General features: G+C 37.7%; 1 protein-coding gene across 4 annotated transcripts in view; it reads right to left on the bottom strand.

The window, feature by feature from the left end:
• The window catches only part of Vmat (Vesicular monoamine transporter), a 118,375-nt gene that overhangs the window by 52,543 nt on the left and 47,126 nt on the right, over positions 1-18,706 (bottom strand). For all 4 annotated transcript variants that reach the window (XM_065236589.1, XM_065236587.1, XM_065236586.1 and 1 more), the window contains one exon: positions 12,174-12,443. In XM_065236589.1, coding sequence (XP_065092661.1) covers positions 12,174-12,417 — 244 coding nt within the window. In that variant the 5' untranslated portion in view covers positions 12,418-12,443. The remainder of the gene's footprint in view (positions 1-12,173; positions 12,444-18,706) is intronic.

The following is an 18,706-nucleotide window of genomic DNA, read 5'->3' on the forward strand; positions in this document are numbered from 1 at the left end:
ATGTTGAGACTTTAGCACAAATGTCCAACAAAATAATTAATAATTTCAGGCAAAAATCGTTGCAATCCTCAATTGCAACGATTAATTCCCTTTATACTTAGATAAGATTTAGTTTTAGTTTTTAGTTTTAAGATATCAATTGTTATACTGACATGCAGGTTAAAAAAATCTGTTTAAAATACCATAATTGCCAAGACATGAACAATGTTAAAACACTTAGATATATATCATAACAATTAAGGCTGGTACGTTACTGCAGTAACTGGAGCACCTAGGTTAAAATGAAATGTAATTTATTTTGAATTTGGAACAAATAAAGAGTTAAAAAAAAAAAAAAAAAAAAAAAAAAAAAAAAAAAAAAAAAAATTGTAAAGTTTGTATTTGACACATAATACCTGCCAATTTTGCTACATGAGAGTCGCGATAAGCGATTTTGTAATTTATCTCACCCACTCTTCGCTCTTCACTCTTCGCGAAGAGGTGATCAGAAAAACGCTCATTGTGACTCTTTCAAAGCTAAATTTGCAGGTTTGATGTGTCAAACACAAACTTATCAATCTTTTCTTATTACTTACACATACAAAATATCATCATATTATCTTATTATTCCATAATTTCATAAAACATTTTTTTAGTCAAAATGAATGGAAGGCACCCTGAACCCAGGTCGGAAAAAAAGTACATAACCATGACCATTATTTTTTAAACGGCAAAAAAACTGTTAATTTTTTTTATTAGTAATGAATGGATAGTAGCAAAACTTGAAGCTTATGAAAGAACTGAGTCTTGATTTATCAATGAGCAAAATTCAATTTTTAAATTGGATACTCAAAAAAGAAGCACATTACTTAAAATGCTCAAATTTCATATAGATTCAACCGATTGTGCTTAAAACTGAATACTTGACCAACCAGCAGTGAAGATTTCAGAAAATTTCATGGACATCCGAAAAGTTACAACTCTTTAAACTTTTTCAGAGAAAAAAAACTCGCGATATACTTATGCCTGGTACTGTATAAGCCCTATATTAGCCGTATATCAGCGTTATATAGTCAGAAACCGAATTAGCGGACTTATGGGTTACCTGGATAGGTGCCTCATAGCCTAGTCAGTAAAATCATAGTATTACTAAGCCGGAAGTGATGGGTTCGATTTTTAGTTCGGTTGAGGAAAGCTTTCAATGAATAACTGTAGAAGTGCATATAGAATACCAGGCAAAACGCTCGCTACAGAAGCGATAAAAGTCTAGACGAAGAAGATATGGGTTATATGGATGGAGTGATCTTTCGCAGTAATACTTTACGTCCTAAGAAGTCAAGAATAGTTTTATTAATAAAACCTGGATAGAACTCATCGCCTCCAGAATTGCATGCTTTATAAATGCATCCCTCAACTTCCTGTATATGCATAACATGTCCAATAGCATGGAATTTTTAAGATAACCATATTCGTAGCAGTGCCGAATGCCAAAGAAGGCTATATTCTAAAACAAAACAAATGCATCACCGCACACGCCTCCAAATAATTTGTACATGCCCCCATCAGTCCGCCAGGAGTTTCTTGAATGTTAACTAGAAGTCATCTGAGAAGCAAGAAAGATAGTTTGTTTTCAGCTGTGGACTGTCGAAATTAAGCAAACTTTGTGTTTTGCCTATCAAAATGGAAGTGCGAAGCCTGCCATGGGCGAGATTGCAAATTTCGTAAAATCACTGGACGCAAATTCTGTCGATATTTTTTTTTCTTTTTGTTTTGTACAGTCAACCCTAATGAGTCATTAGTAATGACTAACATAAATTAAGTGACATGTAAAAATAACGCCACATAGGGAAAATGACGGCTTCGGCATGCCAGACTATTTTCGGCAACCCAAATTGAAACACTATTTTCACTGGATTTTCTTACGAAAACACTTCGCTGAATGCATGCAAACGATTCTTTATGCTTTCAGCTTCAATTTGACTATATTTTTACCACTGAGAAAAAGCAATCTAGCAAGGTTTTCATGAAATGAAACACACGCACTACAAATTGTAGCAGATATCGAGTTGTCGATAATAGAACAGCAGATTTACATGCAGTTCAAATGGAACGGTTGCCGAAGAAAAACTGGTTGACGACAATACTCGCTCTCACTAGAGAAGATTGAAGCTTTGTAAAAGCGTTTCAAAACAGTTTTTGACAATTCTTTCGACTGAAATTGTTAGAGCAGCTGGCAGCAAAAGATTGTAAACAAACCAATAATGCATATGTGTGCGTTCCTTAGAGAAAAAAAGCTATAGAAAGAAAGTCGCTGCTTAGGTTGCCGAGAATACGTAAATTCCCCTATTGGATTGCTGACGAGAAGTTGATTTTCATCAAACTCAAATCTAAAGCAAGTATGCATTATGCCCTGATGCATAACCCGGAGCAATTAACTTTCCATTATGTTAATGGAAAGGCAGTGAAGGTGCGAATGTCACTTGCGGGGGGAAACGTTCAATATGTGTGATAATTTATTCACCTTTTCATAGGTACCATTCGATTTGATAAAGAGTCACAAATTGTTGAGATATTGTTTAAAATCAAATACTGCTTCTTGATTCTTAATTTGTTCTAAGAGTTTCAATTCCGTTCAACGCATTGAAACGCAATTATATTTTCTTCGTCCTACGGATAAACGAAGAAAAAGTGGATTCGCTAGGAGCGCTTTTTTTTGTTTTGAGAACAATGAGCGTAAATATTCATACAATGCGCTCTAACAGGATTTATGTTGTGGCTAATGAACTAACGCATCGTATTATTGATTTTTGCACGGTGAAATAATTGATCTTTTGTGATCGATAGAACGGAAATGGGCGATTACGATGAAGTAGCACTCTACCCTATTTGATTGGAGGTTTGATGTATTAATTATGGTAAAAAGTTCATATCACTATACCTAATACATGATGACACTGTTTGTAAGCAACCATTACCTTCGTATGACACAAAAACAAAAATGTACAGAGAAGTACTTGACCTTTGGTAGTACGAATAGTGACCGCATACACTATCTTTATTACTAAAATACAGGTATCAAGGAATCCAGAAAAATATAATACCGGCTTAAACTCCATCCACAAACAACGGTACGTCTCTGTAGTCTCACTTCCGAGGGAAAGATGGAAAAATCGCCTGCCATCTTGATGAAATGGATGCACAAATTGCGCCGCTCTGATTGAGACACAAATCCTGAAAGCATAATGCAAATAATGTCCTTCGCTGCGCTTCGATAAAAGCCACTGGGGGAAAGGACATTAGTTTATCATGGCATTTTTTTTTTATCTTTCCATTTCTTCCTTCGTGTGGAAAAGCGATGCTGTAAAATTGCCCTGCTAAGTAAAATGACATCAAAAATTGACGCAACCGGTCCATAGGTGGGGTAGGCACTCTGTCGCTTCTCAGCAGAGGTTCCTCGAAGCATAGCCAGAATTACTCAAACAGAATCATCACGTTTCTTCCTCGGTGAAATTTGTGGGGCGAAAGATTAAGGGACCGAGAGCGGGCCAAATTGTTTCTCTAAGAAGCAAAAGATTTTCATTCTTGAGGCTTTCCTCCCCCCTCACAATTGTCGTTCGCTTTCCATTTCACCAGTATATTTAGCTCTCTTTATCACTTGTAGATTCTAACCAGCCAGAGTCAATTGATGCAAAGAAATAAATGGAAATTGTTCGAGAAATGGGAGGTCTTAAACTCTGCTCCTCGGTTCAGATGATTGTCACTTCCTTTGGGAGTAGAATTGCTCTAGTTTGAATAGCTCTTCACTTTCGCGTGACCTTTTGTCGACGCCTGTTGCACTTGTTCTGTCTGCTGTTGTGCATTTGTATGTTACTGACATTTATTTGTGTGGTTGTGTGGGATCTATAGATAGGCTGAGATGATATCAATAGACTGTGGCTACATATGGAGTCCTTCTTCCGAGGGCAAATGGCAAGAATGGTTTTCGAGAAAGGTGACCAAATGATATCAAATTCCGTCAAAGTCTTGATAAATTCTGCGAAAAAAACATGTAGATTTGTTATTTGCCTCGGGTAAAATGTGTAACGGCAAACTAGCAATGTGTTACGGCAAGCTCAGCCATTTATTGACAAATTTCAAAACTATTACCGCCATTTTAAGCTACATACTTTAAAGATTTATTCGGTATCAATTACCAATTTGCCGTTACACATTTTACCGGAGGCACCGTGTTCGGAGTTTAGAGTTGTATTACAGTACTTCTAAGAACGTATCAGATTATAGAGATGTTCCCTCCCCATGGACATGGAGGTTGACGGTACTGAAGCAAAGGGTTACCCGAGTAGCACACTTTCATCACAATAAGTTACAGCAACTTGTTTATGACTGAAATAAGTCGTATATAAGTTTCTACAATTGATTTGTGACAAGCGTGCTACTAGGGTATGTTTAATTTCTTTATATTTGCAACGATGATGATTTCCTATAGTGACACATATCACCTTCTTAATGCTTCAGTATACCTCAAACGATTAATTCTTGGTTGTTAATAGAACTTCCTTGATGAAATCGGCTGCTTCATGCAGACTGAGCAATTCTGATTATAGTATCAGATTTGTTCTGTATACCGAGGAACTGGGAGGGCTTATTAGAAACTTCTCACCAATTAAGTAATGATTTTCTAGTAAATTTTGCATTTAATTATATTAATACTTTATTTTTAGCATACGATACAAAAGTGCTCGTTTTTGCGTAAAATTAAATATTGATTATTTTGTAATTACGTTTAAAAGTTTTTTTTTTGTGATCTGAAAATTTTCCCAGTTTGGTTAGAAGTTTCGAAGCTAACGCATGTCCGCAGGCCTAATAGAAAGATAGGCAGAAAAAGTGATTTTCGGAGTTTTATTCGTTAGGTGTTGTAGTGGAGATTTGTGTTGTTGGATGCGGGAGGAGATTGGAGGGTGGGTGTTTGACGCATAGAGCCTGTCAATTTCGCTTTCAGAGTGTCGCAGTCAGCGGTTTTATGATTCGTGAGCGCTCGCGATTCGTAGAACCATTGATTGTGACTGCAAGTGGATTTGGCAGGTTTTGTGAGTCGGACGCTTGCTTTTTGGCCTATTCTTGTGTCTAACATGTGCAGAGTATCATTATAGGGTCTAATGGTTTTGAGATTCCTGGTTGCATGAAATATATTTGTGAGAATATCTTTTTGAGATTTTAGTAGTCACGTTTTGTTTGTAGTTTATATTTTATTTCTTTCATGTAATTATCGTAAATAATAGTTATTCAATAATAGATAGTTCATCCATATATTCGGACTTTGACGCAAAGCGCTGTGGATTATGAGATGCTTGATGACCCTGGAGGGATCGATTTTGCTTACTGAGCAGAAAATCATGGATTTAATTTCAAGTTCTTCCACAGCACAATAAATCGCCACCATCATTTGTATATTTGATATTGAACATTAACCTTGGAAACTATTTGCATATCAAGCGAAAACGTAGTCCTGTATTGTCGCGAAGCGTTATGGTTCTGAGATGCTCGATGACCCTGGAAGGATCGTTTTTGCTTACTGAGCAGAAAATCATGGGCTTAATCCCAAGCTCTCCGTCATGACTCTTAAAATTCATGATCACTAAACAAAATGAATATGTTCTTTCGATAGCCGGCTATCGATAGATTAAATAAACAACTAATAAACAATACATACTTTTGGTTGCATCGCCAACTTGAGGTGAATCCTAACCGAATACCCTACCCAACCCTCCAACTCCGTAGCACTTATGAGGGTGTCGATAAGTCGGTGGCCTCTCGTTAAGTAAGTACTACATCAACATTTCCTTCCCTATCCCTAGTTATGGTAAAGATGGGCGTGGCCGGGAATAGCGACAGTCATGCTTCTGTTACTCTTGTTTAGATTGGAACCAATGTTTACTCCCCAGCATTATTCCTGAAAGTAGTCTAACTGAGAATTTCAGAAGAGACGTGAGTGTCGCTAGTATCCAATCTACGAAGTATATCATAACAACGCTAACGCTAACGCTAACGTATCAGATTATAGAGAATCATTCCGATCACCGAATTTATTTCAGGAACTACGCACATCCTTCAGATCTCCTAATTTTGAGTGATATTGGCTTGGATTAATTCCAAAGTCAGCCAAGATGATCTTAAAAACAGGTCTGGTAATAAAATTTAATCCTAACTAATGCAGATCATCATGACTACCCAAGCAAGAAAAAAAAATCAACCAAATTCACAATCTTAACTAAAAGGAGTAAAATTACACGATCGTTGAAAATTACGCGATGATTGTTTGTAATTTTACATGACTCGAAAAAAGTAGCATGTAAATTTATGAACACGTGTAAAATTAAGCTAAGGGCGCGTTAATTTTATGTCCGCTAGATTTAACGTAAATTTACATGTTATTTTTTTAAGAACTACACACTTAGAAATACCTAATCTTACACGTGACGGAATACATTTTTGACATAAAGAATGAGACGTAAACAAACATGTCATGTAAAATTAAGTGCTCCGAGACTGAAAAGATCAAAAGTACGTTTGATTGAATTGCATTTTACGTCTGTTATGACTCAATTTTATGTCACAATTGACGCTCGTATATGTCAGTCTCAGAGCACCTAAATTTACATGATTTTTTCTAAGTGTGTATGTAGGTCTTTATGATTCCGAACGCTAGATATACTACTTATTTAACCTTTAGACGCAGGCACAGATGTGCACGAGTCTAAAGCCTCAGTTCAAAGCAAAGTGAAAAACCATGAAATTTCGTTACACACTAAGAAATAACTAATTTTACACGTGACGGAATCCATCTTTGACATAAAGGATGAGACGTAAACACACATGTCATGTAAAATTAAGTGCTGCGAGACTGAAAAGTTCGAAAGTACGTTTGATTGAGCTGAATTTCGCGTCTTTTTTTTTTTTTTGTTTATTAATTTATTTGATAAGGCTCAACCGAATTAACTTTACAGAGCCGAGGATTCTTGGTCACTATACAATACATCTTAAAACTATAGTCAAAAGGTACAACACAATAAACACTTTATCTTCCGCTTTCCAAAAAGCCTCCTCGATCAGAACTGGAGCCGCTTCTAGTAGTTTCATTGTATGGCAAATTGTTGTACGCCAACGAGGGTCAGAGCGCGTCCATTGCAGCAATGGACGCAAAACGTGGTCAGCACTCACACACTCATCACGAAACGGTTGCTTTCCTAAGTCGACGACGCATCGACCGAAAGAACTGCTGATGAAGAACAATGAGGAGGACCACACAATGGTTGCTGCCGAGAAAACAGACGATCGCGTAGCACACATCGAGAGTGGCCTGCTTTTGTCGACAGCCGAGTGAACACTGAATTTCGCGTCTATTATGACTCAATTTTATGTCAAAATTGACGTTCGTATATGTCAGTCTCAGAGCACCTAAATTTACATGAATTTTTCTAAGTGTGTATCATTGTGCTTGTTACAAAATATACAAATTCATGCATTGGTTGGCATAGAAAGCTTTCAATTAATAACTACGGAAGCGCTTCAAAGAATACCAAGTTGACAGCAGGTGAATGCTCGTGTAAGTTATTTAAAATCTAGAAACAATCAGAAGAGCCAAACGCAAAGTATGACATCAAATGCAAAGTCACCCATGTAATCTTGATAGCATATGATAGAGCATCCCAAGTAACATTGCAAGTTTTATCGCGGTTTTAAAGCATTCTACAAGTCTAAATCATGGTCTACAGAACCAGCATAAAACCCAAATTGTTAATTGGGATACTTCCTCATTCAGCTAGCATTGTAAGTTTGCGTGGGTGTGTTTAGATTCTCGAGAAAGTTTGCGTTTAAAGCCATTGTTTACAATTGACTGATTCGTCTAATTCACATGTTGATCTAGACGAGGATATTGATATGATTGAGATCTATGAATCTAAAAATAAAAAAAATCAAACCCAACCCGAGCAGGAACGAATATCTCGATACCTTAAATTGGTATGGATGAGCCTGACATAAGAGGTAAAATACCAGAAAATAATACCAAAAAATGTTCCCACAATACCATTCCTATGCCAAATTATGATAATACAATACCTAAACAATACCACACAGGTATTCTTTTGGTATCCAATTATCAATTTTTGTTAATTACAAAGTATTTTGCATGTTTTTTTTTGTATTATTCTTTGGTATTTTACCTCTTATATGTCATGCTGGTCAATACCAAATTTTGGTATCAGGTCAGAATTAGGTATTCATTAGTTATTTTCTCCTGCTCGGGAAGATACGTTACCTGAGTTTTTGAATCCTGCCAATCGCATGATATACAACAAAACCACTTAGAAATTATTATTTTTACACGAGACGTAATTCAGCTTTGAGTAAATCATGGAACGTAAACAAACATGGCATGTAAAATTAAGTGTCATGAAACTGAAACATATGCAACTCGACGAAAAGTGCGTTTGATTGAATTGATTTTCTCGTCCTTTTCAACTGATTCTCATGTCAAAAGAGCCGCTTGCATGTGTCGGTCTCAGGGCACTGAAATTTACATGTCTTTTTTGTAGTGTGCATTGCCATCTGGATCAAGAACGACTTTTCAGTCTCGGAGCACTTAATATTACATGACATGTTTGATTACATCTCATCTTTTATGTCAAAGATGGATTCCGTCACGTGTAAAATTAGTTATTTCTAAGTGTGTACGTTTGATTGAGGTATATTTCGCGTCTGTTATTACTCAAATTTATGTCTAAATTGGCGCTCGTATATGTCACTCTCAGAGCACCTAAATTTACATGTTTTTTTTTCTAATTGTGAAGTTAATAATATAAGAAGCATTCCACAATTAATGTTCACTATTAAGTAACTACACACTTAGAAATACCTAATATTACACGTGACGGAATCCATCTTTGACATAAAGGATGAGACGTAAACAAACATGTCATATAAAATTAAGTGCTCCCAGACTGAAAAGTTCGAAAGTACGTTTGATTGAGCTGAATTTCGCTCAATTTTGTGTCAAAATTGACGCTCATATATGTCTGTCTCAGAACACCTAAATTTACATCAAATTTTCCAAGTGTGTATAAAAATTAAAAATTAACAGTTTTTCAAAGTTCTTTTCCCTCCGATAATACTCTATTGTAGCAGTTTGTTGGGTTTTTTAGCGCAAGAGTGTATTTTATTGCAAAATGAGCAATACCATTTTAACTATTGGCGAGTTATGTCAACATCATCCAATATGCATTGTTTTATGAATTACTCCAAAAAAGTGATAGGCGTTATCAAATGAGTCACAAAGTGACAAAATTAAGCGGCGCCGGTGGTGTAGTTGTAACCGTGCTTACCTCTCACCCCAGCAGGCCTGGGTTCAATCCCAGTCGGCGCTGTCGGGTTGTTCTGAGGCATAATATCTCTGATCACGCCTTTTTCGGAAGGGAAGTAAAGCCGTTGGTCCCCGGTTCATGCGTTGATGGGTCGATAGGTAGGGTCCAGGTGTGGGAGCGGCCTCCCTGGCGTCGGTAGCATTGGTGCTCAGCACGGAAAACAAGATCGACGGAAAACAAATCAAGAAAAAAAGTGACAAAATTTGCACATTTTTGAAAACTATATGAAACCACAAGGGTCCATTAATCTGATAAATCAAATAATTGAGCTCTTTAATTCATTCATGAAGGCAAACCAAATAGCTTTCACCTGATCAAAAGTACGGGCGAAATAGAAAGTGTAATACAGAATCGCTGATTAATCCTAAAAAAAACACTGATAAATAAATTTCCTTTTCATCTTGTAATAGAATAGATGCACATAACATATGTGGAACTTTGAACTGCATGCAACTACAGGTAACTCTAAGACCAGAAGGTCCCGAAGAAACGTGTTTAACTTTTTGGCTCAGCTCTGGTACTATCTTCGGTCCCAAGCTAATCGATTCACCCCTCGAAACATAGGAAAATCCACAATTTATCTGTCAAACTTTCATAGCGAATCAAAACAAACATAGTGTAGTACTAGAATTTCGACTAGAATGGGGTACGCTTTCAGATTTACATGGGACCAATAGGCTAGTCAAGTAGTGAGCTAATTTAAAATCGTTAGTTTCAACCGGTTCGTTTTACTGCAAACATGTCTTGCAATGTGTCGGGCGTCCTTGTAAATGACCAAAGCATTAGCATTAACCAGAACCTTCCATGTGACTTATAAAATTTCAGGAATTCACAGTCTTATTACATACCTTTGTTCATAAGGGCTACATAGGGTGTATAACATATCGTTTATGTATAACATTTCAAATCCCGAAGATAAGTTTCAATTTTTGAGGCTCAAGTTCCTCATATTTATTTATTTATTGTCGTTAATGAGATGTAGATCGTTTTGTTACATTAATAATTACATTCTTTGTTTTTTTTAATAATAATGATGTTATGTGCTAGATGTCCGTTATCTGGGCCCAATTAGCAGCGCTCAATTGCGTTTTTAATTAAATATCAACACATAATGGACCTGCAAACGAAATTATACCATAGAGGTAACATAGAGGTCCCGAAGAAAATCATTATTATTTTTGGCTCACTCAGTACCAGAACAACGGTCCCAAGCAGTCCCAAGCTATTTCACTCACTCCTGCATGTTCTGCATGAATCCACACACCCCTGATGTTATCTGTCAAACTTTCATAGCGAATCAAAACAAACATAGTGTAGTAATAGAATTTCAACTAGAATAGGGTACGTTAATCGTTTGCTTGGGACCAATAGGCTACTAAAGTGGTGAGCCAATTTAAAATCGTTAGTTTCGTATTGATTGTTGATTATACTGTCAACATACGTGCCAACGTAACCTTATCATTCAGTCAACAACGGGCCACGACAAACAACTTCAAATTTATAATGCTCTTAGTACACGTCATAACTTTTCTTAACATACACACTTATAAAAAATCATGTAAATTTAGGTGCTCTGACATAAAATTGAGTCATAACAGACGCGAAATTCAACTCAATCAAACTTCCTTTTCGTAGAGTAACGAACTTTACAGTCTCGGAGCATTTAATTTTACATGAAATATTTGTTTACATCTGATCTTTTATTTCAAAGATGGATTCCGTCACGTGTAAAATTAGGTTTTTCTAAGTGTGTAGTATGAGCTAAATAAATTAAGAAGGATTATTTTTAGCGCGGGAGTCTACTTTGGTGCAAAATGCGCAATAACTGAGTTGCTAAATGATGCTAATATCACTTGCAGAAGGAAGGTACTGCATATCGGTCTGCATCATCATCGGCAACAAACTGTTGAATGTCGCCCGACACTAGCTATGTGCTCCGAGCACGGACGGCTCTAAACCCCTATATGTAGATACTGCATTAGTACAGGGAAGCATACGAATAGCATCTACTTCATCGTGTTGAGTAGGAGTAGAAGTCATTCAACAGTTGGATCACGCTTTGACTATATTTTATGTCCCCTTTTTCCTTCGGGCGTGTGTCCTCGGGAGGTTCTTTTTATCCAAATGCAGCTTTGATTCCGCGAGCCAAGTTTATATTTTAAGCATAGAAGAACGACGTCATGTCAGTAGTGTGTGAATGTGTGAAATTGGAGGGTGCCGAGTGGGAATCCGCACACATACCAATAAACTGTGGTGTCCGTATGGTTCTTCAGCGGGACTTGACAACTTCTTTTGCCATATATAAAACGTCGCTGTGAACTCCCGGAGCTCAAGGACGAGAAGAGGATTATAATCCTGAACGATTCTAGCAATGGGGAGATGATGTGGACATGGAGGGAGCGCCGCCGGGGTGTTGGATTCCATTACTGCATTGTGCAGAAGAAAAGGAATATCAAAGGACCGACCAACTGTGGATTGCTAGCAGTAGCAGAGAGTGGGAAATGGAAGGCATGTTCTGCATGAGAATTACGGATGAAAAGCGACATAAAGAGGAAATTCGTCATTGTCGCGTACTTTGTGGCTCGGTGCAACTTGTTGCACTCACTTCCGGCGTGTCGGAAATGGATTGCAGGAAACTTTGAGTAAGCGAACGTTTTATGAATTATGATTAAATAATGGAACTGGACGACATTGTTGTGAAGAAGTTTTCAAGGGTTCAGTAAACTGCTGAACACAAGTGAGCAATGTAAAGGTTAATAACAAAAAGGTACTTACCAATGACGGTCAGCAGCATATTGTCGAGCAGCAGCGCAATGGCAACGATGACGAGCACCAGGCGTCTCGAACCGCGCCATCGCAGGATGCTGGCCTTCAGCGATCCCCATGATCCGGATGGTGGCGTCTGCTGAGGTGGCGGCGGTTTCGGCGGCAAAGTTGACGACGACGTGGTACTGTTGTAGTTGTTATTAGCCGCAGCGGTGGGTCCTTGGCCGTTTCCCCCCGGGTCCGGTGTTTGCATTGCAACTCACTGAGAGCCTGCGTTGACTGCGTGGGTGTTTTTTTTTGGTACCGCGGGGTAGATGGCAAAGCGGGAAAGCATTTTTCAAACCGGAACGGGTGATACCATGGAAAGAGATTGAAATCAAAAGAGGATTATTTCCATTCGTCCTGAGCGAACGCCAGTGTGGGAGTAGGAGTAGGATATTATCTTTGATGGTACCTATTTCGTGTGGCACTATAAAACGTGCCCGGTAGCTTGTGGTGGTACCGGGCTAGAGTTAATAAATAAAGCAGAAGAACGAAAAGTCTGTGCTTCACGAGACAGACGGCATAAGCTACATGACAATTGAAATATCTTGCATCATATTTCATGATTTCCCAAGGTAAAATGTATCCCATAGGTTTAGGCCCCTTCACAGCGATGACAGGGACTGTTGTGATCTGATAAGTTATGACTGTGAGAGTGTCCATATTTCACAGCTGATTGAAGATCGTTAGTATGTTTTATGTTTCAATTGGACCGATATGTGCCCCCCTGCAGCCGTATGCGTAAAGCGATACGATAACGCGAGGCTGAAACTGGATGTGGATTAAATCACTGAAATGCTGTATGGTTATTCCCTCTATCATGAAATCAGCCAAACCTTCTCTTCAGTAAGCTCGTAAGCTGCAAATTCAGTGTCGTACTCGGGATTTTTGATTAGATGACGAACTCTCAGTATTGCGTGGCTCTTACACTTTTACGATGCCCTCATCACATTCCATAAGGGTAGCGTAAAAGAGAAACAAATTCTCGCTCTTATATCTGTTTTCCCTGACACGAACGGGGAAATATTCAGCCCAGGGATGCTATTTGTATTTAGAATAAATCTTCAACGAGATCGATGAGGAAGGTTTTCAATATTTCAGATGAATAAAACTGAGTCTTCCCAGAAGTTCAGGGACCTTCTTAGAAGTCAAGTGGAATTCGTAAAAGTAAAGAGAACATCATTTGACTTCAGAAAACTTTGCAGAAACTCGGAGAACTTCTTAAAAACAAAAAAAATGTTGTAGAATTTCAAGGAACTTCATAGAGCTTCAGGAAACATCGTAGAACTTTTCAGTACTTCGTTAATATTTATTGATTTTATAAGAAGTTCTGGAAACTTTCTAGAAGTGCAGCACATTTTATAGATGTTCAGCTAACTCTGTTGAAGCTTAGCAAACTTAGTAGAAGCTCAATGAATTTAATAGAAATTAGCATGATGTTGTAAACATTCGGGGAGATCAGGGAGTTTTGTAAAACTTCATCAAATATTGTTGAAATTTAGCAAATTTTATGGAAGTTTAGCGATTTTTTAAACTTAATTAAACTTATTAAAACTTCGGGAACTTTGTAGATGTTCATTCTAAAATTTGGACAATAGCAAAAATTGGGAACCTTATTCAAGTTTGGGAAACTTCGTTGAAGTTAAGGGAACTTTGTTTAATTTTAAGAATCTTCATACAAATTCTTCTTCAAGCTTCAATTACTTTGAAGAAGGGCAGTGAACTTCATTGAATTTCTGAGAAGCTTAAGGAACTTCGTTAAAGTTTTCTCAAAATTCTACAAGCTCAGTGAACTTCGAATTTCGTAAAAGCTCAGGGAGTATTGTAAAACTAAAGTATTATTCTTAAAACTTAATGGTTTGATTTGGGAACTTACTGGAACATTGTTTTACCCGATGTACAGAATAAATCGTAGAACAAGTTCAAAGTCTTTCCTGAAGTTTGGAGAAGAGCATGGTCATGTCATGGATTTTCTGAGATCTTGGTCAAATTGAGAGAAATTGGAAAAAAAATAATTGAGGAACTTGAAAGAAGTTGATGGAACTTTGTAGAAGCTAAGACGCAAGGATAATGGTACTTTGTAAATGTTCAAATAAAGGGTGATACGGTCAAAATTTGGTCAATATCAACTTGACGTATTTCTTTCAATTTTGCATTTAAAAAACCTGAACACCCCTCATTTTGAAGGTGTGTGTGTGTAGAATGTTGCTCCTATTTTGATTTTGGAATTCACTCTTCAGTTGTCAAAATGCCGTCCAAGCAAGAAGAGCAGCGTATCAAAATTTTGCTCGCGCATCGCGAAAATCCGAGCTACTCGCACGCAAAGTTGTCAAAATCGCTAAAAGTTGCCAAATCAACCGTTACAAATGTAATTATAGTGTTTGGGGAACGTTTGTCGACAGCCAGGAAGTCTGGATCGGGGGGAAATCGAAAACCGGAAGCCGCTGAGACGACAAAGAGAGTTGCCGGTAGTTTCAAGCGAAACCCTAACCTCTCTCTCCGAGATGCCGCAAATAAGCTGGGTGTATCGTCTACAACCGTGCATCGAGCCAAAAAACGAGCCGGACTATCGACTTACAAGAAGGCAGTGACTCCAAATCGCGATGATAAACAAAATACGACGGCCAAAGCGCGATCCCGGAGGCTGTACACGACGATGCTGACGAAGTTTGACTGCGTGGTAATGGACGACGAAACCTACGTCAAAGCCGACTACAAGCAGCTTCCGGGACAGGAGTTTTATACGGCAAAAGGAAGGGGAAAGGTAGCAGATGTTTTCAAGCACATGAAACTGTCAAAGTTCGCAAAGAAATATCTGGTTTGGCAAGCCATCTGTACCTGTGGCTTGAAAAGCAGCATTTTCATAGCTTCCGGGACTGTCAACCAAGAAATTTACGTGAAAGAGTGTTTGAATAAACGTCTGCTGCCTTTCCTGAAGAAACACGGTTGTTCCGTACTGTTTTGGCCGGATTTGGCATCTTGCCATTACGGTAAAAAGGCCATGGAGTGGTACGCCGCCAACAACGTGCAGGTGGTTCCCAAGGACAAGAACCCTCCCAACACGCCAGAGCTCCGCCCAATTGAGAAATACTGGGCTATTGTCAAGCGGAACCTAAAGAAGACCAAAAAAACTGCTAAGGGCGAGCAGCAGTTCAAGGCAAACTGGCTTTCTGCGGCGAAGAAGGTGGACAAGGTGGCTGTACAAAATCTGATGGCAGGGGTCAAGCGTAAGGCCCGGCAATTCGGATTTGGAAAAGCGGAAGCCTAACTGAATATTTTTCCTGAATTTTATACTAATTGAACTTGAAAAAGAAATTTAATTTGATTTTTTAAATAAACGATTTCACCGATTTACACGCGTTTTCCCTTGACCAAATTTTGACCGTATCACCCTTTACCATTGGATTTTTTTGGCTCATACAAGCGTTTGCATGTGTTTATGTACCATTAGACTGATGCAAAATTTGAAATTTTCACTCCACAGTGCTCAAACGGTTCTAAATTGGGCCCTGATTAGCCTCCCAAAATTTTAACTCATTTAGTGAGAAACTGGCTTGGCACAAACCATTTGAAGTTTATATGGGAATTACTATGGAGAAACCATAATTTCGGTTCAAATCTATCTCAAAATTCACCAGTTCACTCTACTTTAGAAAATGATAACTGAGCTTGTTGAAAATGCTCTCAGCTACAACTTTGTTCAAGACCACTTTTCGATAAAATGCAAGGAGCAAAAATTATTAATGATTCAAGTCACTGATGTCTTATGATTATGCTCAATCAACTGTTCAGCAGGCAACATTGGTGTTTATGGCGCGTAGAATAGAGGACTAGTTGATGAGTTGATGAGTATTAAGGCCTGTACTCGAAAAAAATGCACCAGACAAAAGTGTTCGCCAAAAATTTATTTTAAGTCGGATTTTCTTGAAACTTTCAGGGAATAAACTAATACATATGGATTATGTTTCGGCATAATTACTTTATTCAATTTCCTTTCCATCGCTGAAAGCCCGCACCTTTCCCTTAAGACCCCTCATTACAATTTCCGGACCTTGAATACACGAAGCCCAGCTCGTTTTATGGTTTGCTGAACGAACCAGGTGGAACACTTTGCCTTCAGAGCCGCGTCGCGAATCGAAAGGTTCAGATTACGCTTGAAATAATCCAACACCTGCCGGGCCTTCACAGGTTCAGCTGTCTTCGATTTTCTTCCATTTCCAGCCCGCCGCTCGGTCGTCCTTAAACGATTTTACCACCCGAGACACAGTTGTATGGGTGATTCCCAGTTGTCTTCCGATCCATCTCATGGTCGCAGTCGGATTTTCCATGACGGCGCGCAAAATTCTCCGGCGATTTTCTTCTTGTTTCGATGACATCTCAATAACCACTGAACCGATTGTTATGAAATTTTGCACATGTGAACAACTCACTCCAAACTAGTTATACCAAGATTTTCATCAATTTTAACTCACGGATAAAAAGTTAGACACGTATAAAAATGGTGCATTTTTTTCGAGTACAAGCCTTATCAATTGAGAGTCTTTGAATTAACACAATAAATTTGACGAGTAACATTGGCCATACCATATAACGGCTCGGCTTTCTATATCAGATATGAATCATATTTACCCTTATTTGTGTTATAAAAATTACCCATATTTTGGTTTGTCTAGTTTAGTCCAATGTTGGTATAAAAAACTATCTTAATTTGAGCAGTTCCACGCCAAATTTTGAATCGGAAAATTCGAGAAGGTCGCTTGAAACTTTGCATAATTGTTTGTTTATGGGCAATGATTTGCCAATTTGATAAATCGTTTTTTTATTTAAGTTTAAATCACAATACAATGTTTGAGACATTAATTTCTGTGAAAAAATACAAAAAAAGCGTATAATCAAAAAATTTAAAAAATTAACAAAAATTCTTATTCTACAATTTCTGTCAGAGTGTATGGTTTTGAACATTTTATTAATTTTATTAAGTTAGCATTTTTCATACGCTTTTTTCTAATTTTACTTTTTCAAAAATCGGGCAAGGACATTTTGATATATAGGGGAAATGGCCTTAATGTTGGCCTATGGTTCTAAGATTGAGCCCATCGCTAAAAATCTGCTATTTATCAATTTTATCTAAATGAACTGGGACGGTACTAATGGTTATTAAATGCCGCTACCGTGCTACAATTTTTTAAAGAATTTCAAGGACGCCATTTTGAAAATTTTACAATTTTTGTTTATTTTTTCCAGAATATTTATCACCACTATCTTTGGCATTGGAGCCACACAGAATGAAAGCATCATACATATCATTGAACAGTCTGCAACATTTGTCGAGTGAAATGTTATAGCCATAAGCAGCACAAGAGGTACGTTTTGCGGATACGACGGACTGTAGCGTGGAAGTTGAACTACTGTAGTCAATATGATTACTAATCATGTCAAAAATAAATAGTCTCTGCAGGAAGCTTCGGCAGTCCAATAAGCGCACATCTGTGTTCGGCAGTGGTCAATGAAAGCTGTCGTAAGGCGAATCTTACAAAATGTTTCTGGATTCTTCCGATGCGCGATTTGTGCACAGATTTGTACTCCATATTCAAGAACGCTACGAACCAAGGAACATTACAATGTTTTCAAAGCGTGTACATCATTGAATTGCGCAGCGTTGCGACGCAGGAAACCAAGCAAGGAATTGTTTTTTTTTTCAATTGACATAGATATGTGCTCGTTGAATCTATGTTTGCTATCCAAGATAAGTCCAAGATCTTTAATTGAATCAACTCGTTCAAGCGGCAATTAATTCATCGAATAATCAAACCTGACCGGCGAGTGACTACGGGTGAAGGTAATGACTTGGCATTTGGCAGTGTTTGCTTGCATCATCTGCGTTCATCTGACACCACGATGTTAACCGCTCGATGTCAGTTTGTAGAGCATAACAATCTAGGATCGATTTGATCACACGGTAGACTTTCAAATCATCACTATTTTTCTCTACAGGTTTGTCACAGGCGTCATTTCGATCAGAAATGTCGTTACCATGCTACATTTTTTTGAAAAATTTCAAGGACCAACAATTATGCAAAGTTTCATACAATTCGGAGATGGTCGTTTCATATAACTCGAAAACAGTAGGTTATGGAGTTTTGACTTCCTCAAAAGAGTTGTTTATTTTATCAAGATAAACAACTTTGCCTCAGTCGTGAAGTCTTCAAAACGCCATTTCAATGCATTAGAAAAAGTTATAGAAAAAAAATACATGCTCCACTAAAATGATGAAATCTCAAAAACACCAAAATATACCTCTCTCAAATTTTGATATTTTGTTTATCGAGTATTGCTTAATTTTTGCTGAAAATATCAGGTTACGATTTTTTGCGCTTTGAAAAATATTTAAGTTCAAAAATTGTTGTTTTTTTTCGGTTTTTCAACAATATCTTTCTTCACAAAAGTTATTTATTTTATGCATTTTCATAAGAGAAAAATATAACATTATATCGTTGTCA

The sequence above is a fragment of the Ochlerotatus camptorhynchus genome, unplaced genomic scaffold, assembly GCF_037179485.1.
Source record: "Ochlerotatus camptorhynchus isolate MF236.1 unplaced genomic scaffold, CSIRO-AGI_Acam_v1.1 ptg000556l, whole genome shotgun sequence".
NCBI classification, from domain to species: domain Eukaryota; kingdom Metazoa; phylum Arthropoda; class Insecta; order Diptera; family Culicidae; genus Ochlerotatus; species Ochlerotatus camptorhynchus.